Source organism: Mustela erminea, chromosome 5 (genome assembly GCF_009829155.1).
Source record: "Mustela erminea isolate mMusErm1 chromosome 5, mMusErm1.Pri, whole genome shotgun sequence".
In the NCBI taxonomy this organism is placed as follows: domain Eukaryota; kingdom Metazoa; phylum Chordata; class Mammalia; order Carnivora; family Mustelidae; genus Mustela; species Mustela erminea.
The window spans coordinates 62,883,676-62,911,425 of record NC_045618.1 but is presented as its reverse complement, the minus strand read 5'-3'; the positions used below and the strand labels follow the sequence as shown (position 1 = coordinate 62,911,425).

Sequence of the window (27,750 nt, the reverse complement as noted above, 5' to 3'; positions counted from 1 at the left end):
TTTAAGAAATTGCCACAGCCACCCCAGCCCTGAGTCACCAACATTGAGTCAGGACCCTCCACCAGCAAAAAGATTACAACTCACTGAAAGCTCAATGATGGTTGGCATTTTTTAGCAATAAGGCATTCTTAAATTAAGGTATATACATTATTTCATTAGCTATAATACTACCATACTATGTAAGCATAACTTTTGTGCACACTGTGAAACCAAGAAATTAATTTGGCTAGCGTTATTGCGATACTTGCTTTATTGAAGTGTCCTGGAACCAAACCAAACAATGTCTCTGTGGCATGCTTGGGTATGTAGTCATGAATTCAGTTTTTAAAAATTTATTGGGGCCCCTGGGTGGCACAGTCCATTGAGTAGATGATGATTCTTGATTTCAGTTCAGGTCATGATCTTGGGGTCCTGATTTGAGCCTTGCGTTAGGCTCTGTACTCAGCAGGGAGTCTGTTGGAGGATTGTTTTTTCCCCTCTCCCTTTGCCCCTCCCCCTACTCATGTGCATGCGATCTCTTGATCTCTCTCTCTCTCAAATAAATAAATCTTTTAAAAAAATAATAAAATTTATGGGGTTACTGTTGCCAATGGATATCAAACTGAAGTTCTCTAGCTTACTTTTTAAAAATTTAGCTGTATATTGAGAAATCCTTTCCCTGTCAATAAATACTCTTCTATAACATGGTTTTTTGTTTTTTTTTTTTTTTTAGAGGGAGTATTTAGATGTATGTTTTCTTTTATAGTTTACTATTATGGAGAGATAAGTGAAATTCTCAAGTGAATAATAAAACTGTTAAAGACTGTTCACTCCAAACTTTTGTCACACTGGGCTATTACATATTCCCTGGGCACTTACCCAGAGTCAGAGAACTTAGTAAATTTTTTCCCTATAAGTGTTCTGAAGACCTCTGTAAGGGGTCCCCTGGGCAGACACTGAGAAATACTGCTGAGAAATTGTAAGCCAGCTGTCACCTGCTTCTGGGTTGGTGAAGGTCCCACAGGTCTGGTCAGGCACACATAGCCTCAGCACTTCCTTGATGTTGTGCTCCAGTGGTACCCAGCTATGGCTGGCAGATGGCGGGGAGCACACAGACATGCCTCTGTCTGTACCAAGTGATAAACATTTCTGGGGCAGAATGTCTCCTAAGCCTGTGGCACTGAGGAAAGCCCTCTATTGCCTGTGTCTTTGCTTTAGGACTCTGAGCACATGTTTTCCCTGGACACCTCCGTTGCCATTTGGAATGTCTCAGGTTAGCTGAAACTATTCCTGTGCCAGAGAGATGGTAGAGCATACAAAACAGAGGGCATTGCCAGACACTGTATAGTACAGACTGGATGATTCTATTTATATGAAGTTCTAGGATAGGTAAAAACTGATCTCTAGTGATAGAAATCAGATCTGTGGTGTCAGAGTGGGTGGGATTCTTTGAGAAGAGTCCAACGGAACTTTCTGGGGTGATAGGAAACATTCTGTTCCTTCATGGGGGTCATGGTTACATGCATGTACATATGTGTCAAAATGGATTTCATGCTTTAAAAGGGTACATTTTATTGTATATTACTTATACATCAAGACAGTTGTTGGTTTTTTTTCTTTTTAATAAAAAAGATGGCTCAGTTGGTTAAGCAGCTGCCTTGGGCTCAGGTCATGATCCCAGGGTCCTGCGAGTCCCATATCGGGCTCCTTGCTCAGCAGGGAGCCTGCTTCTCCCTCTCCCTCTGCTTATGTGCACTCTCTCTCTCCCTCTCTCTCTGTCAAATAAATAAATGGAATCTTTAAAAAATAAATGAACAAAAGAACATGGGGATTGGAATTAGACCCAATTTGAAACTTGCCTCAGCTGCTTCTGAGAGATATAGTGTCTGTGCCTTATCTTCTTCGCTTGTAAAGTGGGGATGACAGTAATGTCTGCATTTGTTGTAGGTTTACAGTAGGATGACGTAAAATTCTTGTTATAGTGCCTGGGATGTAGTAACTACCTGATAAATAATTGTTACTGGATCTGTGGCAATTTGGCATTCATCTCTCTTGATCCCCAAGAAAAATGATGTGCTAATGATTAGCACTAATGTGCTAATGATGTGCTAATGTGAGATCAGGGTGGATAGGCATGAGCTGTGTTGGCAGTATTTGGAATATTACATGGTGGCCCAGGTGATAAGGATGATTGAGTCCTGGCCTTAACCCCACATTTTTGGGCCTTGGCAGAAACGAAGCCAGTTGGTAAAGAAGCTGAATGACTCTGATCACCAGTCTAGCACCTCCCCACTTATGGAAGGCACGCCTACCATCAAATCCAAGAAGAAGCTGTTGCAAATCATTGACACCACCCTGCTCAAGTGCTACCTCCATGTGAGTTCTCCAGGCACTCGCTACCCGCAAGGCTCCATCCCCAGAAGCTGGGAAAGGGCTACTTTGGGGGACCTGCCATCAATAAGAGTGGCATCTTGGATGATGGCAATCACCCAGCCTTGACCTGACACCTCTGAGCTTCTGGAAATTTAAAGGTTAAGGCAAGATAATTGCCCCGGAATTTGCAGTGGGCTGGTCTTCTCTGGTAAGACTGGGGTTGGTGCTACAGGGTGAACAGGGACAGTGTTCCCCCCCCCGCCACTCCCCATAGTCCTAGAAAAGGGCAGTTGGCCTTCTCTGGCTTGTGTTCCATACATGGCCTTCCGGCCTGAAGCAGGCCTGGGCTGGGTGGGGTGTGGGGGTGTCCCTTCACGACGCGGTTGCCACAGAAGTCGTGCTTCCTCTGCAGACGAACGTGGCCCTGGTGGCCCCTCTGCTCCGCCTGGAGAACAACCACTGCCACATCGAGGAGAGCGAGCATGTGCTGAAGAAGGCACACAAGTACAGCGAGCTGATTATCCTGTATGAGAAGAAGGGGCTCCACGAGAAAGGTGGCTGGAGTAGGGGATCAGTTCTGGGAGGGTGGTCTGTGGAGAGGGGAAACCCACCAAAGTACGGTGACTTTCCCATGGGCATGTATTTCCTGGAAGAGGCTAATGACTTTTTTGTTGGGCGGGGGCTTCCTGGCCAGCTCTGCAGGTGCTGGTAGACCAGTCCAAGAAAGCAAACTCGCCTCTGAAAGGCCATGAGAGGACAGTGCAGTATCTGCAGCATCTTGGTGAGGCCAACTTTTGAAAGGGAAGGGGGAAAGGATTGTGTTCAAATGGACCTGATCTCCCTCCATTTCTGATTCTGGTGGGTCAGGACTCTCCCTCCCTTATGCTCACCCATCTTTGTTTCTCCACTTGAGGTTAGAGTCCCCACCCCCCACCATGGTGGAACTGTGACAGCCCTTTAGCATGTAACCAGCCCAGTAGGGGCAAGTATCCCTGAGTGACTGGTGTTTGGACAGAACCATCTCCCCTGGAAAGTAAATTCAGGGGCAACCTTTGCACCTGCCTTTGCAGTCCTATGGTCAGGGTGGGCCTCACCTGCCAACCAATCTTGTCCCTCCAGGCACTGAAAACCTGCATTTGATTTTTTCCTACTCTGTATGGGTGCTGCGAGACTTCCCGGAGGATGGCCTGAAGGTAAATCACGGGGATCTCTTGGATTTATCTAGTACCACACTGGGTCCTAATTCTACTTAGGCAGTGGTGGCTGGAGGTGGGGGGTGGATTCATGCAGTTTCTCTGGCATTCAGAGGAGTAGCCTGGGAAATAGGAGACAATGGTGTAATGTAGCGGAGAGAGACTTCCACAGACGTCGGGAGACCAGCACCTGCGACCTAGCGTGTCACACAAGATGGCACACAGGTGCCATTTGGTAGACCCTTCCCCCTTCAGAAGTCCACTTGAGCCTCCACTGTGTCTGTGTGTGCCATGTGTGGTTGGCAGCACTGCAGTCAGATGGTTCTGCTTCTGGAACCCCGGTTTGTTCCCACAGATCTTTACCGAAGACCTTCCGGAGGTAGAGTCTCTGCCACGGGACCGAGTGCTCGGCTTCTTGGTGGAGAATTTTAAGGGTCTGGCTATTCCTTATCTGGTAAGATCTTTTTTTTGGTCTGAACTAAAAACCTTTAAATGTGGGATCCAGGACCACGTGGGGAAATTGGGCAGTTCAATACTGGGCAATTCAGATTGGGGTTTATGTCACCTGGGAACTGGTAGAAATTTAAGGACGATTATTTCTGCCTCCTCTGAAGAAAGATCTTGGTAGATCAACCTGGAAATGTTACTTTTGATGAATGCCTTCTAAATCTAGATAGAGTACAGAGGGATAGAAGAGAATGGTGTTGGAGAAAAACATCTCATACAAAGCCACGTTTGTATGGCCATTGATTCAGCCAGGGCCACAGGGCAACCAAATTGGTTTTAGGTAGCAGAATGCAAGTATGTAACTGTAACTGCGTGGGCAGATGTGAGAGTTGAGAGGATTATGGTACAAAGTTAATAAAGGAGCTTAGACTACAAATCAAGAAAATAATCCTCGGGGCACCTGGGTGGCTCAGTCAGTTAAGCATCTGCCTTCAGCTCAAGTCATGATCCAGGGTCCCGTGGGCTCCCTGCTCAGTGGGGAGTCTGCTTCCCCTTTCCCCCCTGCCCCTCAACCCCTCTTTTGTTCTCTCTCTCAAATAAATAAATAAAATCTTTTAAAAACAGAAAAGAAAACAATCCCTAATGTTTCTGGGTTGTAGTCCAAAATTGCCTGGTGGTTTTAAAAGAGCTATCGCTTCATGAGGAGACCATCTGGATGGGACCTGTTGGGCCTTAAAAATGTGAGGGAGACAGGGAGACAGAGCTGGATCACAGCATAGAGGGTACCAGGTAGACCCATGTCTTGCCTCAGGAACATGTCATCCACGTTTGGGAGGAGACAGGCTCTCGGTTCCACAACTGCCTGATCCAGCTGTACTGTGAGAAGGTGCAAGGTCTGATGAAGGAATATCTCCTGTCCTTCCCTGCAGGTACCAGTTCTTGTAGAAAGCCAAGTGGCCCTGGGCCTTAGAGGTGACCTGGGACCCGAGGGTGCCATGTGGCATAGGGAAGCAGAACTTACTCTCCTCTGCGGGGCCCAGGTGGGTGGGAAGTTCCTCAGAGGCACCAGGGCAGCTAAATGAGCCAGCACAGGAGACCCAAGAGCTCTTGTCTGGATCTGGGGATCTCTGAGCATCGCCCTTAGGGGAGGGGGAAGGAACAGATTTGTCTGTAAGATGGCAGCTGTGCTGATAAGAAACAGGTTTGCTTACAGGAGCATTTGTGCAGCTTGTTTTTTTGTATCTCAAGCCGATGTTTTGGGGGTCATGCAGAGACCATAAACTAAGGAAAGTCCAGCTGGAGCCCACTTTGGGGGCCCTTTCTGATCACCGTGGTGATATCATGAACCCCATCCCTTTCGTTTCTCTTGATGACCCCATATTGCCGTCCAGCAGCAGCCTTTCATACTGAGCTTGGTTTCCTTTCAAGGCAAAACTCCAGTCCCTGCTGGAGAGGAAGAGGGTGAGCTGGGAGAATACCGACGGAAACTCCTTATGTTCTTGGAAATTTCGGGCTACTATGATCCAGGCCGGCTCATCTGTGACTTTCCTTTTGATGGTAAGTGTCTGGCTCATGGCCAGAAGCCACTTCAGCAGAAGGTAATGCAAAAACTCATCCTATTCTTTTCCCCAGTTCCCTACTCTTCCCACAAGTCAGGGCTGGAGAAAGCCCCGTGTTTCAGGCCAAGGCTGCAGTTCTGTGCCATCTGAAGACTCGCTTTTGTACCATGCCTGAGAAGAGTCTCTTTTGGGTGTGAACCACTTGGCAGTTGCTGGCCAGGTTGAGACCTGTTTCGTGCATCAGCACATGTTCTTGGGCAAGTTCATTATTTAGCAATATTTGTAATCTGGCATTGTTTGTCTGAAAAAGACACACATTTGTGTGATGGATGAGCTCCGGGAGAGCAGAGACCAAATGTTTCCAAATTCTTTCCTTAGCGGGAGTGCTTGGCACCTTGTGGGTGCTTATTATGCACTTGGTCTTTGAATGAGAGTTCTTAGCCAGTTTAGAAGTGATCACAAAAAAGATAGGATAAAGTACTTTCTAAAATAGCTCCCTTCGCCCATTTCTAATTTTAGCAGTTTTCTCCTTGAAAAAAACCCTAAGTAATACAGATACTTTCACGCAGTTGTGTAACAGCTTAGCTTCCCGGCCTGTGCTTACGCAGTGGTGGTGAAGGTTACTCACATTCCTTCCTCCTCCCAGGTCTCTTAGAAGAGCGGGCACTGCTGCTGGGCCGCATGGGGAAGCACGAGCAAGCGCTCTTCATCTACGTGCACATCCTGAAGGACACAAAGATGGCCGAGGAGTACGTTCCCCGCCCCTTCCCCCCCACCACCACCACCATCACACTGCCCAGTGAGACCAGTGAGACTGACAGCAGGCCCCGAAGAGGGAGGAGAGGCCGGAGAGCAAGCGGCCTCCCCTCCATTCTGCCTCCCTTGCTGGCCCCCAGTTGTGGCACCATCATGAGGCTGCTCCCACAGGCTGAATCCATGACCTCTCTCCATGAGGCTGCTCTGGCCTCGTCTCACCACTTTCTCCCTTTCAGGTACTGCCACAAGCATTATGACCAAAACAGAGATGGCAACAAAGATGTAAGTAGTGACACTGGCCCCAGGGAGCGTGTGCGCTTTCCACTGCCCCTTGCAGCACAGCCCACCCCCTCGGGGGCGGTCACAGGGGATACTGGTAGGAGTGGCTGAGGTCCCTGATTCTGCACCTGTGTATTGAGGAGAGGCAGGATGACCGTACATCCTGGTTTGCTCGGGATGGTTCTGGCTTACTGTGGTGGTTAGTAGCGTCCCTAACCCCTTCAGTTTCGGAAGAATCCCAGCTTGTATAATAAGGCCCTATAGTTGCGAGGAGGTGCACTTTTGTGCTCTGTCTAGAATGCACATGGATTTGTCCGTGTCTGGACACACTTTTGACTCTCATGCCTGGGGCATCGGGATAACTGGAATCTAGGCAGTAGAGGCTGGAGTCACTGCTAAGCAGTGCACAGGCCACCCTCAAAGAAGAATTAGCCAGCCCAGAGTGCTGAGTACTGTGTTACTGGCCCCAGTAGGAAAGATGGTGTCTCGTTTCAGGTTAAGCCTCGTCTGCCAAGATGGGATAGGGTCACAGCCTCAAAGCCAGATTCCTGGGAGGGATTTTTTTGAGTCATTTTGCAGTGTTGGTGTTTTGTCAATAGTATGATGCTTAATAAATGCAAGGCATTTGGGGGTGTTTTTTTTCTTTCTCTCATGAAAAACAGTCCTTAATTTTTTTATCTCTTCAGTTGACTGACTTTACCAAGAGTTTTTAAAATGTGCCAAATAATGAATTTTATGTGCTCCAGGGCAGCTCTTACTAGAGCCCAACCCCTCTTATTTTTAGGTGTGGTCATGCTGGGGGTTTCTGGAAGGCTTACCACCAGCCTGATGTATGTGACTTGTGTGAGACAGGTGTATCTGTCCCTGCTCCGGATGTACCTGTCGCCCCCCAGTGTGCACTGCCTGGGACCGATCAAGCTGGAATTGCTGGAGCCACAGGCCAACCTCCAGGCAGCCCTGCAAGTCCTCGAGCTGCACCACAGCAAGCTGGACACCACCAAGGTCAGGAGCTCTTCTGGGGAGATGAGAGGCACTTGGGGGCACACTCAAGAGAGGACAGGACAGAGAAAGGGACTGAGGTTGGAGAGCTGTGTGGCTTCAGACTTCTCCTCAGGTTCACTTTTGTTCTGTCTCACCCCGTTCCCATCTCTGTTCCTGTCCCTAGGCCATCAACCTTCTACCAGCAAACACTCAGATTAACGATATACGCATCTTTCTGGAAAAGGTCTTGGAAGAAAATGCACAAAAAAAACGGTTCAATCAAGTGCTCAAGAACCTTCTCCATGCAGAATTTCTGAGGGTATGAACCTTCCAGACTCTAGGGTGGGGTTGTACTTCTTTAGTATGAGACAGTTACCACATATTCCCCAGAGACAAAAGCAGAGCTTTGTGTTCCTTTAATGCTGTAGCTCAAACTGATATCATAAGCAACTTGACAGTTGCTTGCAAGTGTTTCCATTAGAGGTGTCTGTGGGGGTTGGGGATGAGGCAGCTCTAGCCTCTGCCTTCAGTTCTGTGTTCTGGACGCTGGGGCTTCTGTCCCACTCTCCTCTCACAGGTCCAGGAAGAGCGGATTTTACATCAGCAGGTGAAGTGCATCATCACGGAGGAGAAGGTCTGCATGGTGTGTAAGAAGAAGATTGGGAATAGGTGAGCCTCCTGCACGGCTGTGTGTGGGTCCCACGCAGGATGGATTTCTGCCCTTAGCTGATGGGGAAAGCATGGCTCTTGGCTGTCTCCGCCACTGTTACTTCTTGAGTGTCCAGAGAGCCGTCCTGTTGTGTGTTGCGGGTTAGCTTTGGAGATTTAAAGACTTACAGCATATGGCACGGGGCTCTTCACTTCGTGCCTGTAGAGCCCTTCCCTCTGGCACCTAGACCTTGTGATGTAACCAGTGGGTGTGTATGAGTCGTATGTGGGTGAAAGTTCTTATCTTTTGGGGTGTGCCTGTGAAGGAAGAAAAAGATCTTTCCATCTGCTGCCTCATGACTTGAGTAAAATCCTGGGCCAGCATCATTCTGTTTGGAGCTTATACTCCGGTCTGTCTCCTCGCTTGCAAAAGCAGGGCACTTTGTCCCTTTTCTTACATGAATGGAAGAATCCTTTTCTTTTAAAAGACCTAACCTGCTGTCTGTTGTTTGAAGTCATCTAAAACTTGCTCTGATGAGCAGAACCATCTCCATCTTCCATGTATGTCACAGTGATGACTTAAGAAGAAGCATTCCCATGCCTTCAGACTGCATGGAGCTTGTGCTCTGTTTGTTATTTGACAGAGATGGTGGCTGTGTAAATTCAGAAGACCCTAGGTGTGTGCCTTCCCTTGTGGTTAGGGTGGGTCGCTTTTGGGAGGGCCCCTGAGTAAGGCGCCTTTTCCAGAAGTCTTCTCTCCTGAGCCATTTTCCTTTCTACAGTGCATTTGCAAGATACCCCAACGGAGTGGTCGTGCACTACTTCTGTTCCAAAGAGGTCAACCCGGCTGACACCTGAGCCCAGCATGCCAGGGACTCTTCATATGGACAGTCGGCTATTCCAGAGTGGGGAAGGAGCACCGGCCTTAGGAATGGGGGTGCTATTTCCACCACCAGCTGTCTCCCCATTTGGACACTCCTGGCTACCTTGAGCCGTGGAACATCTCTGAATTTAATCAGACTTGCGGTCTGGTGTTACCAGCTTTTTGATAGAAAAAGAGATTAGCTACACCTTAAATACCATTTGCGTTGCAGGCAGTTTCTGAGAATTTACTACCCGCTTGGACGGGAGGAGGTGGGGAAGGGCATTGTCCTGCCTTTGCACACCAATCACCTGAACAAAGAAAGTGTCTCAAGTGTCTGTAACCACAAGATTGTTTATGCAGTTTTCTATGAAGACACATGCAGGCCTTGGCTCTGAGCCCCCTGCGCAGTGGCCTGGCACCTGGGAGGAGAGCCGTCCTAGAGCTCCTCTCACCACGCCGGCCGGCCCTGGCTCTCTAGGTGATGACAGTCATTTCTCCATAGTCACCACGCCCCCTGTCCCCTGAGTCCTGCCCACTTGTCATGTCCTGTTCAGTCTCCCTTTCGTCCTCACTGTTGATTTTCTTCCTCAGTCTCTCCCTTCACTGCCCACCCCCCACACTTTGTCTCCCATTTTCCCCACATCGGGAATAGTTGACATATAAACAAGGTAAAATGAGAGGTGAGGGGAAGTCTCGGTTTCCAGGATACGCTGATAACTGATGGTCAGGTGTGTTGTAAATAGGTCCTTGGACTGAGAGCTCTGTGTCTGGAAGGTTAGGAGAGCATCGTCCTCAGTCCCCCAGGGCGAGTGTGACGGTGGCTCTAAGGACGGCTATACGACCTCTGAGGCAGACCCATGCAGACGCACCTGCTCCTGGGTCACCCAGCAGCTGCCCAGGGCAGGGTGGCTTGGTCTCTGTGAGCACAGTGCTTTATGCTTTGGCATCTTTCCCTTCACAGCTAGTGTCATCTGCTCATCTCACAGTTGGCCTGGCTGTCCTTCTCCAGCTTCATTTTGCAGGAGTTGGAGGACTGCGCTGGCCTTTTGTAGGTAGGTGGGTCTCTGTCACACATAGGAGCGATCAGATCAGGAGATGACAGGGACGGGAGGTGGGCGTGCTCGTGAGGTGTGTGGCTATGGCTAACAGTGCGAAGTGGCCGCGGCTGCAGCACACGGGTTTATGAAGGAACTCACTGCCAGATCCCTGGAGCACTTGTAAGGGGCAGAGAACACCCCTCCCTGCCCAGGCACTGGAGGCATCCAGGAGGAGTGTCCAGAATGACAGGCAGAAGACCTACAGGAGCACAGGCCCTGCCCCCTGTCCTCCCTGGGGTTTTGCACTCAGTCTTGATGCTGCTGTTTCTAACCGTGGGAAGGATGGGTGATGGTGCCCGGCCCTGACAGTGTTTTCGGCTCCTGGCCTTGACAGGCCATGGTTCTTCTTAAACCGCAGCACCACGCCATGTGGGGGATGTGTTGGAGGCTGCATGGGGGGTGTTGTAGACTTGGCTTCTCCCAGGCACAGTGCCCACGGAGAGTCTGAAGTACAGAGCGCATGCCCTCAGCATCACTCATGCAGGCAGGGACTCTGCTCAGGTTTGGAAGGCAGAGCAATGCTTCGGAAGAGCCATGTCCCACCTGACCATACCAACCTATGAGAAGCCATGCTGCCCTTGGACCTGTTGGCACCAGCTGGAAGGAGCTTCTGCTGGAAGCAGCACAAAAGTCATCAGGCCAACCCTCCCTCTGTGTCGGGGAAACCCGCCCCACCCCACCAGCCCTGTCTCCCTGGCTTGCTATGTTTGTATCTTCCACCCTCACGACTTGTGTGGCACATCTGTTTGAAGCAATAGAATAAAGAATGTGTGTTTTCCTCCTTCTGGAATACATAACCCCATTTTCCCAAACTGTTCTTCCTTCCCTCTGTTTGCCCTCTGTGGAGGTATGAAGGTGAGAGAAAAGCTCTGTAATGACTCATGAAGATCTCATAATAAATGTCATAAAGTAAGACACCAGCCTATTTGAGTCTTTCCCCACCCTTTTCTGTGAAGTTTGATGGAAATAACAATGAGGAGAGAGCAATGCTAAGAATTGATAAGAATAAGCCAATTAACGATAAAGAAGTCAGAATGACACCTCTGTTCTCTATGTCTCGATGTGTGCCATTCAGCACAACTAGTGTGGCTGGCTGCCCATAGTGGGACAGTGCAGACATGGAACATCTCCAGCCTCACCAGATTCTGGGGGACACACACCACCGCCAACTAGTCCCAACTCTTCCCCCCTGCACTTCACATATGACGGCCTCCTTCCTCTTCCTGCAGCTCCTACGGACTAGGAGAGTCATGAAAGGTATGGAATTGGTGGGATTGAAGAACCCAAGTATGTTTGAGAAGGTTGGTCCATTTTGGCCAGCACCAGAAAGGCAGTCTAGTCCTTCTGTGTCCCCCTCTTTAGCCATCTGTGGTCATCCTGAGTTTTCTTCGGAGGCACAGGGCATGTGACTTCCAGGAGACGGTATCGTACAGTGCAGAGCTTGGGATGCCAGATGGCTGTGTGTGCCACAGCCAAGTCCGTGCTCCCACTCAGGCCCCTCCAGTGTGGAACCTGCACACACTGTGTGAGGGTAACACCAGCGCGCTGGCACTCCGGCATCTCTCAGACCCCGGCACAGGTCTTGGCTCTGTGTTCCAAGTTAAGCAGAAATAGGCCCTCCCCTTGGGGCCCGGCCAGTGGCAGTCACCCTCTTCTTTTCTAGAAGGTTCTCATCTCAACATGTGGACAGGGTTCATTCTGGAGTTGAATCACCTCTTTTTTTGGATGTTGTTTTTCTTTAGTCTCCACCTCAGGCTTGGGGGAGGAGAGCAGAGATGACTAAGTCTTGGTTGACGAACAGAAATTATCTCCCAACAGCTCACTGCCCCAGAAATCTTTTCTCTGGAAACTGCCTTTCTCGGCCATCCAGACTGCTGTGGTTCACAGACGGTCACGTACCATCTCTAGCCTAAGGCTTACAATGATCAAAAGAGGACTTTCTAAAGCCTTATCTCCAGTAGCATAAGGAGAGGCAGGCCCGCATTTTAGCTGTCCGTATTGATACCACCTGATGATATCCCTACTTGTTTACCTGGACCATCCAGGCACATTCCCACCCCCCCACACTCCCCCACCCCCCCCACCCCCCCAGCCCCCCACCCCGTCCAGGAAGAGGGCCCCGGGCAAAAGTGACACAGAGTCATGAGGCTGTGAATTTCCTCAGGATACAGATGGATCCTCCTCTCTTTTGGTTGCAAGGCCTAGTGTAAGTCTGACACACAGCAGACTGTCAGTGTTTGATGAATAAATGAGGGAGGTCACAAGAGATGAGAAACACATTTGGGTCCAGATAAAACTGAATCAGAGATGTCCATGTTTCTGCTTAAGAGCTGTGGGCAAGGTGGGACTTGAAGGGCAGATGGTTTCAGGATTTTTTTCTAGCTGGAGGAGACAAGGCCCTGTTGCCGAACTTCCTATCTTCCATCCCCTCCTCACACCTGCTGTGTCAGCATTGTCTAGAAGGCTTGTTGGAAATCATAACACCACGCCCACAAAGTGGAATCATCTAGGGGGTGAGGCTCAGGTATCTATTTTCCATAAGCAGCCAGAGGATAATCAGGAGCTAGGGTTGGGAATCAGAGTCCCAGTTCCTCAGCCTCTCGGTGGGGGACTGAGGTGTCTTTTGCTTGAGGGAATTGTCACTTCCAATCATTTCCTGGAGCACACCAAACCCCACCTCCAGCCCCAGCAGGCCACCCAACCCTGAGTCCTCAGGAGAGTAGCCAGCTCCACCCTCCCCACCTGGACGTTTCCTGTCAGACCTGAGCTAGCAGTGAGTGTCGCCAGAGGAGAGCAGGGTGGCTCTGGAAAGCACGCAGGGCTTCCAACTGAGAACTGTGCTGCCTGGCCATGCACCTTGGGCCAAGGTGGCTGGCAGGCAAGGGGCTGCCCCTCCTGGGGGCAGTGCTGGTGCGCATGAGAGAGAAGAGGGGACCTCAGTGGAGCCAGTGTCGGGTAAGTTACCTGGTCTTGCCTGAGAAGTGTGGACTGCAGAAGCCCTGTGAAGACTGAGGCCAGCCAGGGATTGGCTTCTGATCTAGTCTGGGACCCACTGGCTCTGGCCAGCCTGGTGGAGTTTAAATTAAAGAGGTTGGCCAAAACCTTGCCTTTTGGAAATGATACCCCTTCCCCAAAATTAGGAATGGAGGATGAGGTCCTATGATGCTTGCAGCTGTAGGCTTTGCCCAGAATGCCCCAGCTTGGCTGTAGAGTACCCCAGGGGGATAGGGGGAAGGGGCTTCCTGGGATTTTGAGGGGTAGCCTCACTCCCAGGAGAGTGCGGTCTGTTGTTAACCTCTCTTGGGCCCAAGCTGTTGTCTCCTTCCTGACTCATCAGACCAGTACAAGCTGGGTGACACCTGGTTTCCCTTCACCTGCTGGCCTCCTAGGGAGTGTGGACTTGGTCAGTGTCCTGGTGGGTGGGGTCGATCACCACTTTCTCTTCTCATCTTTAATCTCTGAGGTCCAATACTCTAGCTCTCACTTAGGCTCCCAAGCTCTTGGCCAGGGCAGGAAAGTGAGGAGAGCTGCCCATTTGCGGTGGTGCGTCACAACCGTAATTAGTAACAGTAGCTACATGTATTAAGCCCTAATACCAGCCACTTTATAGAACTTCTCATTTAAAAGTCAGCACAACCCTATGAGATTATAAACCCCCGCATATAGATGGGGCAAATGAAGCTTGAGGAAATTAAGCTATTTGTTCAGCTAGGCCGTGGTGGAGCTTAGATTTGAACACAGCCTGACTGATTTCAAAGTCCAGGCTCATCAACGACTTGTTGAACTCCCAGCATCCCAAGTCCTCTCCGGTCCCAGGCACAGTGACTTCAGTGACCCCAGGCCAGGCTGCTGCTCTGTGAGGGGATGAGGGAAGCCTGAGCTGGGTACCACCGCAGGGAGGTGACCAGGCCCCCTACCTGGCTTCCCAGAACTGAGTTCCAGAGTTCTATTGTTTCAGCGGGAAACCCACCCATACTATGACCTCCAGGTGAAGGTGCTGAGGGCCAGAAATATCCGGGGCACAGATCTACGTGAGTGATGCCTAATTTCACCCTTTTCCCCCTTCCTTTTCCTGGGGCTTCCCCCAGAGCCCAGCAGGAGCTGGCTTAAGGTGTGTGTGTGTGTGTATGTTTGGAGAGGGTCAGCTAGTGTTGGACGTGGAGGGAGTGAGCCCTCCCAGTGAGAGAGCTCGGGGCAGGCAGGCAAAGGATGGACAGGAGACTTATGCAGACCTCTGGCTCCTTGAGTCTAACAAGTAGAGCAGTGCAACCTGGGTGAGCATGTGAGGCTGCTGTTGTCAGAAATCAAAGTCTGTTCTCCGGCCGCTATTTACGCTAATGCTCACCATGGAAGGGGACTTTGTTGCCCTCATCAGGTCCTTTCAGGGGAATTACTCAATAGTCTGTGCGGCCATGTGGTCTTCTAACTGGCTACTACAGTCTTCAGTTGTAAGTGGTCCAGATGGATTTAAGGACATTGGCTCTCCCCATGTCTCCTCATCCCACACAGGCAACCTTCTCTCCCCCATCGGCTCCTTCCCCTCTTGCCCCAGCCTCCTCCAGGGAACCCTTCCAGCAATAAAAGCTAGATGCTGAAGACCCCTCCCCCATCCCACCTGCAGTGTCCAAAGCTGATTGCTATGTGCAACTGTGCCTGCCCACTGCGTCCTCTAGCCCCACCCAGACAAGAATGGTGGCCAACTGCAGTGATCCCAAGTGGGATGAGACCTTCCACTACCGGATCCACGGTGCTGTGAAAGTGAGGACCAGCAAAGCGCCCGGGCAGTGGAGGGAGAGAGCTCCTCCAGGGGAGGGAGAGGGCTGCCTGCCTTCCCACCCTGCCTCAGGCTGCCACCTCTCACCTGCCATTCCCAGAATGTTCTGGAACTCACCCTCTATGATAAGGACCTCCTGGACAGTGACCAGCTCTCCCTGCTACTGTTTGACTTGAGAAGCCTCAAACCTGGCCAACCATACAGACACACCTTCCTACTCAACCACCAGGTGAGTCCCCCTGCCTCCCAGAACCTGTGCCAGCAATGAACTGAACTCAAGAGAGGAAGTCTGGCACAGGGTATTGAGGTGAGGGCTCCTGGTCAGCACAGGCCAGGCCTCCAAGACAGACCCTCCTCTGTCCTATACCACCGACCCTACAATGGCTTCCCCTCATATATTTCTTCCCTTAATGGAGCCAACATGTGAGCTCCTTGATGGCAGAGCATTTTGTGTGTCTTAGCCACTGCCAAACCCACTGAGAGTCTGGCACACACAGTCCTAAACACATGAAACCCCTCATGGAGAGGTTCTCCCTCCTATGCCTGTGAGAAGCCACAACAATCGTCACCTCTTCTAATCCTGGAGCTGAGCAGGGTAGGAGGCTGGGACAGTCTCTGATACTTTCAGAGTTGAAAATAAAATGCTCCCGTGCTTCTTTCTTGTAGGACTCGCAAGAGCTGCAGGTGGAATTTGTTCTGGAAAACAGGTGAGTCCAGGTGACACCCATGCCCTCCTGTTTACACTGAGAATCACGGACGGCTCTGGTTGCCAATCACCAGGCTCTGTACTGGCCTGGCCCGAGAGGGACTAGTGTCCTAGTCCAGACACCCATTTGACTGTTGGCGACAGGCTCACTCCTACCCCCAAACCTGGCCATGCTCCCCAGGCTCTTCCAGCTGCTTTAGTCACATTATTAGAGTAGCAGCTGTCTGGCAGGGAGCCACATGTCCCATGAGCCCCTTATCTTTTGCAGTCAGGTGCCTGCATCTGAAGTTATCACCAATGGGATCCTGGTGGTGAGTAGGGAAGGCGAGCTTGGGGCTGTCAGGGCTGGGGGTGGGGAAGGACAGTGCTGAGTCCACAATTGAGCCTATCATGCCCCCTTGCCTCTGAAGGTCATTTGAACTCTCCCGAGAGGGGAAATGTGTTAGGGAGGCATCTCCAGGGACCAGGAGCAAGAAGCTCCCTCAAGTCAGAGTGGACAGCTTGGAAGCCTTTCTTGTCCTCTGAGCCCTGGGGCCCCTGGTTGCTGGGACAGCTGAAGACATTGCTATCCAAGCCCCTCCTGCTCCTTCCCCTTTCCCACCAGGGCCACTTCATCTGAGTCCTGGGAGGGGGGGCTGTTACAGAAGACTCCTACCCACAAGGCACAGGCCCAAGCAAATTTGTTACCTGGACCCTGCCCCAGACACCCCTCCTTCCACTCTGGTCTGGGCCCCGTGGAGGGAGGGCCCTGTGAACTGTCGGCTCCTAGCAGCCTCTGCTTTCCTCAGGCTCACCCCTGTCTGAGAATCCAGGGCACCCTCAGGGAAGATGGCACAGGCCCGCATCGAGATTATGGTGAGTATGGACCCTAGCCTTGGGGCTTGCCTTCTCTCCTGAGGGGTGGGAGACTGCTGAATTCTAGAAGGTGGGTCCTTCTAGAGGGACTTCAGGCAGTTCTTAAATGTTTTAGCACTCAAAGCAGACCAAGGGTGGAACGGATTGCTCCTGAAAGTAGTGAGTTTCCTGTCCCTGGAAGTGTTCATGCATAGAGGTTGTATCAGTTCCATCACTGCTCTGCCAAAAGCAATCCCATGTCAGATGGTCAGCTGATGCTTGGCTGATCTAAGCTGGGCTTGGCAGGAGGGACCTGGCTGTGTGCCATATGTTTCTATCCACCTTCTGTGACCCATGGGCTAGTCGTGTTCTGAAGGTGTCAGCAGCGGCATGAGAGTGAGCCAAATGAGCAGGGGGTTCTTGAGCCTTTGGTCGCATCACAGCCACTAACTGACATTTTACAAGCCAAGACATGTCACAAGGCTGGGACCCTGAAGTCGGAGCGCCAGCAATCCAGTTGGCCTCTCAGCCAGAAGAACTGAAGTCGCATGGCAAAGCGTGGGAGTTCCAAAAGCGAAGAACCACAGCCACTGATGTAGTGTGCCACAGGGGATAGCCACTTGGGATGGGGGAGGGGTCTGGATGCAGGAGCAGAGCAGAGGCTATGGGGCAGCTAAGGTCCCCTCGGATGCTGAGAGTCCAAGCCTGCAGGCTAAGCCCATGTAATGTTCTAGCACTCACTGTGAGCCAGGTACTGTGCTCAGCATGTCACATTCTTTTATCTTTAATTCTCCTAACAACCCTGTAAAATATAACTATTAGCCTCTTACAAAACTGTGGCTCAAACAAGAAAACCACTTAAGGTCCCGCAGCCTGAAAGCGAGAGAGTCAGGACCAAACACAGGTCTGTGGCGCTCGGGGCCCTGTCTGCCTCGGACCAGCACATAGCCATTTCCAGCCACAAACCACAGTTTCCTCATATTCTCTAATTCCCACCCATCCGGGGGCATATCTATCTCCAGGTCTCATTTAGTGCCAAGGAGGGTGTGTCAGGAGAGAGATTCCATGTGGACCTCTGTTCCTGAAGCATCTGTCACTTTGGACTGTTTGGGTGTCTGTTGCTCTCAAGTCAGGTTTAGGGTCTGGGGTCCCCTCTAAGTGTCATGCACATTTCTCTCGGGGGTTTTGCCTCCTCCCCAGAAAGCTCTCGGATCAGGGTGTGCCCGCAGGCCTCCCTCTTTACCTCCTTCCAGCCTGGGCTGGCTCTCCCTGCTTCTCCAAGCCTCTACTCACCCACTTCTTCCTCTCACCCCCCTCTGCACACCCCGTGTTCTTGCAAGATCTTATACTGGAAATAAAGGGCAGGACAACTTGCTGCCTATTCTCTCTCTGGCCACAAAACTTCCCCACAGTGGTGAGCACAGAGCTTGAGTGGAGGCAAGAGATGGAGCAACTGCCAATTGAAGCCTGCTAATTAATGTAATAATGTGTGATGATTATAATTATTATAGAAATATACTTTATATACTTAATATAATAATCTCAAAATCTTCGGCCCCATAAACTCTGGGCAAGGAGCCCTCTCCCTTCCTGCCTTTCCCCTTTCCCTAGGCATTGTGTGTCTCCCACCCTGCCCCAGGTTCCCAGTTCTGATCTGGGCAGCTTATGGGACCCTGAGGATCCTTCATGATGCCTTTGCTATGGGTCATAGAGGCAGAGAGTGAGTGGGGCAAGGAGTTGGCATTTCTAAGGGGAAAGAAAGGGGAGTTGCTCTTCAGGGTGCTACCATCATGGGTCAACCCCCCCCCCCCCATTCTCATCCCCTCATCTGGTCCGTCACCTGGGCCATCTGCTCCCAGGCTCTAGGCAGATTCAGCTGACAGTGCCTGGGGCCTATGAGAAGCCGCAGTTCTTGCCCCTGAACCCCCCCAAAGAAGGAGGCCACCCAACCACCTTCACCTTTCATGTGAACCCCATGATCAGCTCCAGGTTGGATGTGGAGCTGGGGGAGAAGCTCAGAGTCCTGGAGGTGAGTGAGCCCATAGTCTGGGAAGGCGTGGGTGAGAGAATCAGTCCCGTCTAGAGGGGGCGTCCCAGGGCCACCACAGAGGCATGTGTTCCTTTGCCATGCAGCGTCATGAGGGGTGTTTGCTTCTCTGCAGAGTGGCCCAAGTGCTGAGCTAGAGACCCAGACCAGCCAGCTGGGCAAAGGGGGAATCCCGCTCTCTTCTTTGGCCATAGGCCAGGAAGAACAGCGTTTCGTGGTCCTGGGGGAGGTAAGGCTCTCTCTGGCTGCCTGAGGGACTCCTGCCTGCTCTGTGGCCCCCAAAAGAGGGCTGGGGGAGGGACCTGAGAGGGAGGAGGTGAGGTGAGGAGATGAGCCAGCCTGGAGCTTGGGCCAGAACCTCCTGAGTGACAGGGGCTGTGGGGGGGGTGGAGTATCCCACTTTTGGCACTCAGCAATGGGGCTCTTGTCTCTTTCAGGACCAGGCAGTGGTTCTGCAGATGAAGGCAGAAATGAGGTGAGGAAGGCCGGCTTCAGGAGGAAGGCTCTTGGGCTAGACTGGGAATGGGGGGGCTCTTCTGCCTCCTCGACTCAGCCTGGCTGGTGGAGGCCTTGTCTGGTACTGATGAGGTCTTTCTAAGGGGTTCCATGGAATGTGACAAATGGGATGGGTCTGAGGCTCTCCTCCAGTGAACAGTTGCCCAGCACCCCACCCCCACCCCCATCTGAGGCAGCTCTGGAGACCTTGACCTGCGCCTTGGCTTTGGCCTGTGTGACGGGGAACAGGAGTTTCTGGACAAGAGGAAGCCAATCGTGTCTAAGGCTCTGCAGCAAGTGCTGGGATTGAGCAAGGCTCCTGACAGTGGCCAGGTATGAAATGGAGGAGGTGGCCCCCAGGTCACCAGGACCAAATCCAGCCCCTTTCCTTGAGAGGACTGTGTGTCCAAGAGGTGACAGGAAGCCTTCAGGGAGGGCAGGGAACAGAGGAGGAAGGGGCAGGCCAGTTCACCTGAGCACATAGGCAAAATCAGGAGAGGCAGGACCCCATGTGTAATGAGGGACAAGCAGCCCTGGGCAAGCAAGAGGTATATTAGTCCCCTCAGGCGGCCATGACAGAACAGCACAGACTGGGCGGCTTAGACAACAGACATTTATTTTCTCCCCTGGAGGCTGGAAGTTGGAGATTAAGGTGCCATCGGGTTATTCCTGGCGAGGCTTCTCTTCCTGACATGTAGACAGCCACCTTCTTGCTGTGTCCTCACATGGCCCTTACTCTGAGCTTGTACAGAGGGTAAGGGGCAAGTTCTCTCTTCCTCTTCTTATAAGGACTCCAGTACCATTAGATAAAAGCCCCACTGGTGTGACCTAACGTAACCTGTATAACTGCCTTGTAAGCCCTTTCTACAAACGAAGTCACACTGGGGCTCCTGATGCATGCATTTCCAGAGGCAGAGCACAGTTCAGTGCATAACTATAGACAAAGGGATTTGGAAGTGGAGGGTCTGTGGGAGCCTGCTGGGAGGCAGGAGGGCAGGCAGTACCAAGGGAGAGAGCTCTGGCAAATCAGGAACAAGTTGGTGGCTTCCTCCTGGCTGCAAGTGTACTCAGGATTTGGAGTCATTCCTGATGCTGACAAGGTGGGCAAGCCCAGATGGTTCCTTTGGTAATGCCTGCTCTGTGCCAGCTCTCTGCTCTGTAGGTGGAGGGTAAAGAGGGCACAGACCTGCGAAGGCACAGTACACTTGCTGAGCACTGGCCATGGAGCATTTCTTTCAAGACAGAAGAAAGGAGGGCTGGTAGAGGAACCAAAAGTATGGGGGCAGAATGAGCTAAAGCGTTGTGGAAAAACTGAGCAGCCAAAAGCTTCTAGTCTGCTCCCACCAGGCACCTCTGTTGCTGAAGAAACATCTGGGAGCCTCTCATGTTTGGGGCAGGTCCAGGCTGGTCGGTGGTCTTTGTCATTGCAGCCCAGTGGTTCTCCACGGGGGGGGCCGTTTCACCCCCACTCACCCAGAGGACATTTGTCACTGTCTAGAGACATGCTTTATGGGTGGTACCACTAGACGTGGGTGAGAAGGAAGCAACTGGCATCTACTGGGTAAAGGCCTGGAATGCGGCTAACCATCCTACAACCTACAGGACAGCCCCTTGGGACAAAGAATTACCCAGTCCCAAATGATCATTAATGCCAAGACTGAGAAACCCTGCTCTGATGGTTTTGGGTGAAATCCAGTCCACCTTCCAGTTATGCATTTTCCTGGTGCCATGGTTAAGAGCCATCTCCAGAGTCCTACCGCTTGGGTTTCATAGTCCATCACTTACCACCTATGTGACTGGGCCAACCATATTGTGCCTCAGTTTCCTACACGATAAAATGGGGATCCCAGTGGTTGCTGTGAGGAGTCAGTGAGAGAAGACATATAAGGCTCTTAGACCAGTGTCTGACCATGTACGCGATAAAGGATAATGGTGGCTAGTGTTGTGATTGTTGTGCTCAGGTGCCTGTGGTGGCTGTGCTGGGCTCCGGAGGTGGAACCCGAGCCATGTCTTCCCTGTACGGCAGCCTGGCTGGGCTGCAGGAACTTGGCCTCCTGGACACCGTGACCTACCTCAGTGGGGTGTCTGGGTCTACCTGGTATGTGAGGTGGGGGCGGGGGGCAGAGTAAAGGAGAGCCCTGAGGGAGCGGGAGCGTGACCAGTGGTCTGGTGGATTCTCTGAGAGGGGGCTGGGTTCCTGCCTCCAAGGCCTCCAAGGGCAGAACAGCCCCATGTTCCCAGGCCTTCTTGAGTGGGTGGGGCAGGGCAGTGGGTACAAGGGATGGAGTCGCGGGGCACCAACAGACACACCCATCACTCTCTCCCCTTGCTGGGCCCCCTTGCCCCACTGCCCCTAATGTGCTCTCTATGCCCAGGTGCATCTCCACACTGTACCAGGACCCAGCCTGGTCCCAGGTGGCGCTGCAGGGCCCCATTGAGTGCGCCCGGGCTCGGGTCTGCAGCAGTAAGATGGGGGCGATGTCTCCGGAGCGTCTACAGTACTACGTCCAGGAGCTGGCAAGCCTGGAGGGCAGCGGCCACAGTGTTTCCCTCATTGACCTCTGGGGTCTCCTCATTGAGTATTTCCTCTACCAGGCGGTAAGAGAAGAGCATATAACAAATATACCTGGCTCCTTCCCAGCCCGCCCCAACAGCACACCCTTCTGCCTTCGTGGCTAGGCTGAGACGGAAGGTTTGCAAAGCCAGCCCTTAGGTCTGAGCTCCCCGAGGATGAGAGGCAAGACCCCTGGGCAGGCTGACCGAGCTTCCTCTTTCCTGGCCCCTAACCCCTGGGAAGGAAGAGATGGGTCTGCAATTCTCGGGTCTGTCTGCATATTCGAATCACCTGCACAGGTTCTCAAAAACACTCAGCCCTTGGCTCCACTTCCGGAGATACCGATGGGGGTCAGTCTGGGTTTGAGCACTAGCACACGTGTGTTTTGAAAGTGTCCAAAGTGTTCTAACCCGTGGGCTAGGCTGGCTGCCACTCCTGCCCACCAGCCAAGCCGCCTGCTGCTGGTAGGGCTGCAGGCCCGGCACGAGCTGGGAGAGGGGAGGAGTCAGAGCCGAGTGAGGGTCTCAGCCCTGGGGGGGCCTGGCCCACTGGTGTGTGGATATAAATCACAAGTGATTTCTCATGTCTAAGAAAAGAATCCATCCATATTTTTGAATGATTTATTTTTTAAAGAGGGTAAACTGGATTTTTTTTTTCAGTATTTCCTTTAAAAAAGGTCACTGATATGCTTTCTGAAACAGCAAAGAAGTAGGGAGAGTGTTCTTAATGCCCCTGGAATTGTACAAAACCCACAGCAGCCTTACCTGCACCTGCAGCCTAAGGCCTGGTCCTCAGAGAGCTATCTCTAGAACACTGGCCTTGGCAGCCCCAGACTCTGGTGGGCACGCTGTCCCCTGCAGGGTATCGGGGTTGGGGGAAGGGAACTCCCCAAAAGCCAAGTGCCTCCCTTCCTACCTGCCAGGAAAACCCCGCCAGGCTGTCTGAGCAGCAGGAGGCCGTCAGCCAGGGCCAGAACCCTTTTCCCATCTACGCCAGCATCAATGTCCGCACCAACATCAGCGGGGAAGACTTTGCAGGTGCCTGGGCGTGGGGAACTGGGAAGAAGGTGGAGGGGGTGTTTGGTAGAGGGTATGAGAGGCCAGTGCTAGGAATGTGCAGACGTGAGCCCTGGAGCCCAGTGGGCTTGCTGCCTCCTGCTCTTGGCAAGTCTAGTTCCTGCTCAGGCACTCAGGTGTGAGGGGAAACCCTGGGGTCCTGGTGGAAGTCCCCGGGTAACATTCTCTTCTCTCTGGGCCCCCAGAGTGGTGTGAGTTCACCCCCTATGAGGTCGGCTTCCCCAAGTATGGGGCTTATGTTCCCACTGAGCTCTTTGGTTCTGAGTTCTTCATGGGGCGTCTGCTGCAGCCCCGGCAAGAGCCCCGGATCTGCTACCTACAGGGTGAGTCTGGGCTGGAGGGCTGGGGACAGGGCAGGGCTGGGCTAGGCCCTCAGATGGGCTGCAGATGTGAGGGCCCAGGGCCTCGCCTTTCCCCTTAGGTATGTGGGGCAGTGCCTTCGCAGCCAGCGTGGATGAGATCTTCCTGAAGATGGCTGGCTCGGGCCTCAGCTTCCTAGACGGGCACAGAGGGAAAGTAAACATCACAGGTAAGGGTAGACACCCTGATCTCCCCACACTTTTCTTTCTGGCCCCAGGGACCTGGCTGAGGCTCAGAGGTTGAGGGAAGGGATGGTGCAGGACTTGGCTGTCCCACTGGGTTCAGAGAAGTCCTGAGGGGATGACTTCTAGCTTAGGGTCTCCAGCTGCCCAGAGGCCTGAAGAGACAGTGTGCCTTCGGGTCTGGGGGAAGGCCCATGTCAGAGAAGCCAGCAGGAGGGATGTGTGGGTTGCTCAGTTGGTTAAACATCTGCCTTTGGCTCAGGTCATGATCCATGGGTCCTGGGATCGAGTCCCACATCGGGCTTCCTGCTCAGTGGGGATCCTGCTTCTCCCTCTGCCTGCCACTCCCCCTGCTTGTACACTCTTCCTCTCTCTGACAAATAAATAAACTCTTTTAAAAAATACATTTAAAAAAGCCAGTGGGAATTATGAGTGCTCTATGATAAGACACTAGCTTAGAATTCTCTGCTTGGGTTCCAAAGATGTCGATTCAGTCCAGTCCATACCCCTCGGGGTTCCCTTGGGCCTCCTCTTGGGCCTGCTTCTTAAGTGTTCTGTGAGCTCCCTGATGCACAAAATACCCTTTCCACACTTCTTTCCTGGATAATGTCTATTCATCTCGTAAGATTTAGCTCAGACCTCATTTTGCCAGGGGGCTTCTCTGTTCTCCTCCATCCCTCCAGGCTGACTGAAGGTCTTACCACCAGAGTCCTGTAGCCCTGTGTACACCCTCCATCATTACCCTTGTCTTGAGGCATTGTTACGATTTATGATCTCTTTATGTGCCTCTCCCCTAAGTAGGCCACGAGCCCTGTGGGGCCAGGGCCGGACCTTATTCACCTACCCATCCCCCATTCCTGGCACAGTGCCAGGTACACACGGTACTCCTCAGTGGGTATCTAATGGGTGAAATTCTGATTAGAAGTTGCCATAGGCAACTTTGAAAATAGAGGCAACCTGAAAGAAAAGGTCATTTAAAAGAGGTTCTGGGAAGCAATGGTCTGAGTCTTAGGAGCTGGGGGAAAGGAGGGGTGAATGTGAGGAGGAGATAAAGGGGGTCCCCTGAGCCATGAGGGCCGCTGGACAAAGGAGGGCCCCACTTCTCACTGTATGTCACCCTCCCACCCCCATCTAGATGACTGCCAGAAGCTCCAGCTACATGACCCCACATGTCTGCGAACCAGGCTCTTCACCCCCCAGGGCCCCTTCTCCCAGGCTATGCTGGACCTATTCACCTCCCGCTTTACCTCTGCAGAGAACTTTAATTTCACCAGGGGCCTCTTCCTACACAAAGACTATGTCTTTGGCCAGGAGTTCACGGCCTGGAAAGGTGGGTGCTGCTGTGGATGGGGAGCCCCCGCCGCCTGGGGCCCGCGCTGCCTTTTCCCCTAGGGACTGGGCTGTGGGCTCCTGCTGCCCAGTGGCTGAGGGGGAAGGACTGGGATGTCTGCGAGGAGGCAGGGCCAGGGGCTGGGGTGGGAGACTCTGGTGCCATCAGAAGCAGTGGAGGAGAGAGCTCTACAGAGAGGGGCCATCCCAGTGTGAAGAGAAGAGCAAGCAAGCATCTGTCCCTGTTGCAGCCACGCACCCCGACGCCTTTCCCAACCAGCTCACTCCCATGCGGGACTGCCTGTGCCTGGTGGATGGGGGCTTTGCCATCAACTCTCCCTTCCCCCTGAACCTGCTGCCCCAGAGAGCGGTAGACCTCATTCTGTCCTTTGACTACTCCCTGGAAGCCCCTTTTGAGGTAAAGTGTGTGGTGGGGAGGAATTGAGGTTCTCCGTGGAGGAGGGCTGCCTGGGCATTTCGGGATTGCCCTTTGTGCGTTCCAATCTGCGGGCCGGTACCTTGTGAAGATTTTAGGGATACTGGTCTCCCCAGCTGGAGGAGGGGGATTGCTGAGGCCATGGGATGGAGTGGGATTCAGGAGAAGAGGCCAAAGGCGGTCCTTGGAAGTCTTCCAGCCTGTTCTGGCCCCTGCCTGTTTCTGAAAGCATTCTTGGCTCCCGTCTGGACCTGTGTTGGGGTCTGCTGTCCCTTAGTTACTGTGGTAACAACAGAGCCATCAGCTTCCCAGGGGCGCCTCCAGTGGCAGCTCCCTCAAGCCCTGTGGGGTAGCGGACAGGTTCCATCATCTGGATGAGGGTTCTGGTTGGGCTGCTTGGCTTCCTTCTCCTCCTTATCCTCCTGGGTGTAAGGAAAGCCTGGGGTTAGACAATGCATAAAGCCTCTTCCCATGGGACCTTCTGTAAGCATTCCATCTCCACCTGGTGACATTGAAATCAGCCCCTAAGAGGAAGGAAGAAGAAGGGAAGAAGTAGGTGGTTACGGGAGAAAGGACCATGAGGACGTCATCATTGGTCTGCACAACCATCCCACTAGAGTTAGTCTGTTTTCATTTTGTAAACAAAGAAACAGGCTCAGAGAGGCCCGGTCACCTGCCTGTAGTCATTCAGCCAGCAGGGGGGCTGCGTGAGCACAGGGGGTAGGAAGCAGGGTTAGAAGCTGGCTTTCTTGCCCAGGTCTTACAGATGACAGAGCAGTACTGTCTGGACCGAGGCATCCCCTTCCCAAGGATTGAGGTGCTCCCTGAGGACTTGGAGGAGCCCCGCGAGTGCTACCTGTTTACCAAGGCTGAGGACCCCCGCTCACCCATCGTGCTGCACTTCCCCCTTGTCAACCGGACCTTCCGTACACACCTGGCCCCAGGTGAGGGGAGTCCCTGAGCTGGGGTCTGGTGGTGGGGTGTTGTGCTGAGAGCAGAATTCTAGGACAATGTCCCAAAGCATGCCTCTCGGAGGGCCCGAGCCGGCCACTGCTGCCCTCTGCTTCCAGGGCCTCAGCATTCACACTGGCCCAGCTCCTCCTGATGGTCGGGAGAGACAGGAAATGTGGGTCCAGCCAGGTCTCCTAGGGCCACGGGGGGAGAAGCTTCTGGGCTGGCAGCTCCTAGCCCCAGAGTGCTCCCCAGTGTGGCCTTCACTCCGCTTCCCACCCACAGGTATGGAGCGACAAACAGCTGAGGAGAAGGCCTGCGGGGACTTTGTCATCAACGGGTCAGACACTCCCTACGGCATGATGAACTTCACCTATGAGCCCGAGGAGTTTGAGCGGCTGGTGGCTCTTAGCCGATACAATGTTCTGAACAACGCGGAGACCCTGAGGCATGCCCTCCGGCTGGCTCTGGAACAGCGGCAGGCTGGGGACAGGGCTGGGGCCTGACAGGGCTGGAGGGGGAGGATCATGAGAGAGGGAAGCCACCCTGGGCTCCAGATCAGGGCTGGAGAGAGAGGAGTGGTAGACAATGAGGGGCTCCTGCTTCCCATATTACAGGGACCCGCTTTAGGCCCTTCAGGCCCCAGAAAGCTCCTGCCAAATGGCAGCTTGGCTTTGGGGCTGGGCCCTTCTCATAAGTGTTTCTGGGTGATGATGGCGCTGTATCTCTCTCCGGGACTCTTGGGAATGGGGGACAGAGGTGAGCAGTGCTCATTCTGCACTGGAGTGTAGAGGGAATCGGGCAACAGTCTAGCCCCAGAGCCTGCCCCAAACCTAGAAGGCCCTTAGAGGGCCCAGGTCTTCAGACCCTCACCAGACCAGGAGCTGTGAGTGCTGAGGCCCAGGTTCCTCTCCTGAAGCTGAGACTGAAAGCAAAGATTCCTCCATCTAACCCACACTTTTGCAAATGGTCAGGCTCCTGGATGCAGGGCTTGTGCTATTATGAATAAATAATTATTATGAATAAAGCCTCCCAGGCTGCCAGTTTGGATCCCTAACTCCATCCTTCAGCCTGCTGAGTCTCCTTTGCCTCTAGCTTCCCTGTCTCCTCACTGCTCGCCATCCGTCTTTGCTTAGCCTCCTGAAGGCTGGGGGATAGTACCCCATCCTGGCAGGACTGATAGGTGTGCTGATGTCTCCCCATTAGTTACTGATGCTTCAGTCTTCAGACTTGGGCCACACTCTCTTTTTGTGTACACAGCTGCCACTTCCTCCAAATAGGGTTGCCATTCCCAGAGGCTTGCTGGGTGGGTCTGGAGGGTATGTTCGTTGAAGAGGAAGCAGAGGAAGTGTGTGCCTCAAGTGTGTGTGTGTTCCTAGTGAGGATGGGGTGGGTGAGCACCTGTCTATTGGCCAGGGTGGGGCAGTGATAGAGGGCACCTGGCTGGGAACTCAGAGGCCTGGGTTCTTGCCTCTTCCATGGACACATGCTATGGGCTGCAGCCTTCCTTCTCCATCCTCTCGAGGACAAAAGTCACAGTTGTTTTTTCAACCAGGGACACCTTTTAGAGGAAGCCACCCCTATCCCACCTCTAGGAAGAAAATCTTTATTCTGGCTCCCAGCTGGGAGGAAGGTAGTTAGATCTCAGCCTGTACCCCCAGCCTGGTTTGACCTGGGACCACCAGGCCTCCAGCTGGACATGAGCAGGAGGGCTGAAGGAGCCAGGCCTCAGAAGGGCCAGTGCTTTGGGCTGGAATGGAGTGGGGGGCAGTTTTGTTCTCTCCTACCTCCTCACCATCACTGCCCATCAGAGACTACCATTGCTGTCT

At 52.7% G+C, this 27,750-nt stretch overlaps 2 protein-coding genes across 3 annotated transcripts in view; both read left to right on the top strand.

Annotated features, from left to right (window-relative positions):
* The window catches only part of VPS39 (VPS39 subunit of HOPS complex), a 45,986-nt gene extending 34,892 nt beyond the window's left edge, over window positions 1-11,094 (top strand). Inside the window, exons 13-25 of one of the 2 annotated variants that reach the window (XM_032343420.1) lie at window positions 2,212-2,355; window positions 2,765-2,906; window positions 3,047-3,133; window positions 3,472-3,545; window positions 3,901-3,999; window positions 4,804-4,921; window positions 5,421-5,549; window positions 6,198-6,300; window positions 6,544-6,589; window positions 7,439-7,588; window positions 7,752-7,886; window positions 8,145-8,236; window positions 8,998-11,094. In XM_032343420.1, the coding sequence (XP_032199311.1) occupies window positions 2,212-2,355; window positions 2,765-2,906; window positions 3,047-3,133; window positions 3,472-3,545; window positions 3,901-3,999; window positions 4,804-4,921; window positions 5,421-5,549; window positions 6,198-6,300; window positions 6,544-6,589; window positions 7,439-7,588; window positions 7,752-7,886; window positions 8,145-8,236; window positions 8,998-9,073 (1,395 nt within the window). In that variant the 3' untranslated portion in view covers window positions 9,074-11,094. Of the gene's footprint in view, window positions 1-2,211; window positions 2,356-2,764; window positions 2,907-3,046; window positions 3,134-3,471; window positions 3,546-3,900; window positions 4,000-4,803; window positions 4,922-5,420; window positions 5,550-6,197; window positions 6,301-6,543; window positions 6,590-7,370; window positions 7,589-7,751; window positions 7,887-8,144; window positions 8,237-8,997 lie in introns of those variants that run through there. The other variant, XM_032343421.1, reaches the window with a different exon arrangement.
* A 1,342-nt stretch (window positions 11,095-12,436) lies between these two features.
* On the top strand, window positions 12,437-26,971 carry PLA2G4F (phospholipase A2 group IVF). Its single transcript, XM_032343419.1, has 20 exons — window positions 12,437-13,132; window positions 14,136-14,208; window positions 14,799-14,935; window positions 15,052-15,180; window positions 15,618-15,658; window positions 15,926-15,968; window positions 16,446-16,512; window positions 18,351-18,520; window positions 18,654-18,767; window positions 18,976-19,013; window positions 19,231-19,366; window positions 20,995-21,131; window positions 21,409-21,631; window positions 22,510-22,624; window positions 22,849-22,986; window positions 23,085-23,192; window positions 24,341-24,535; window positions 24,786-24,952; window positions 25,728-25,914; window positions 26,207-26,971. The coding sequence occupies exons 1-20, from the start codon at window positions 13,028-13,030 to the stop codon at window positions 26,425-26,427; spliced, it is 2,544 nt and encodes an 847-aa protein (XP_032199310.1). The 5' UTR covers window positions 12,437-13,027; the 3' UTR covers window positions 26,428-26,971.
* Window positions 26,972-27,750: the final 779 nt, after the last annotated feature.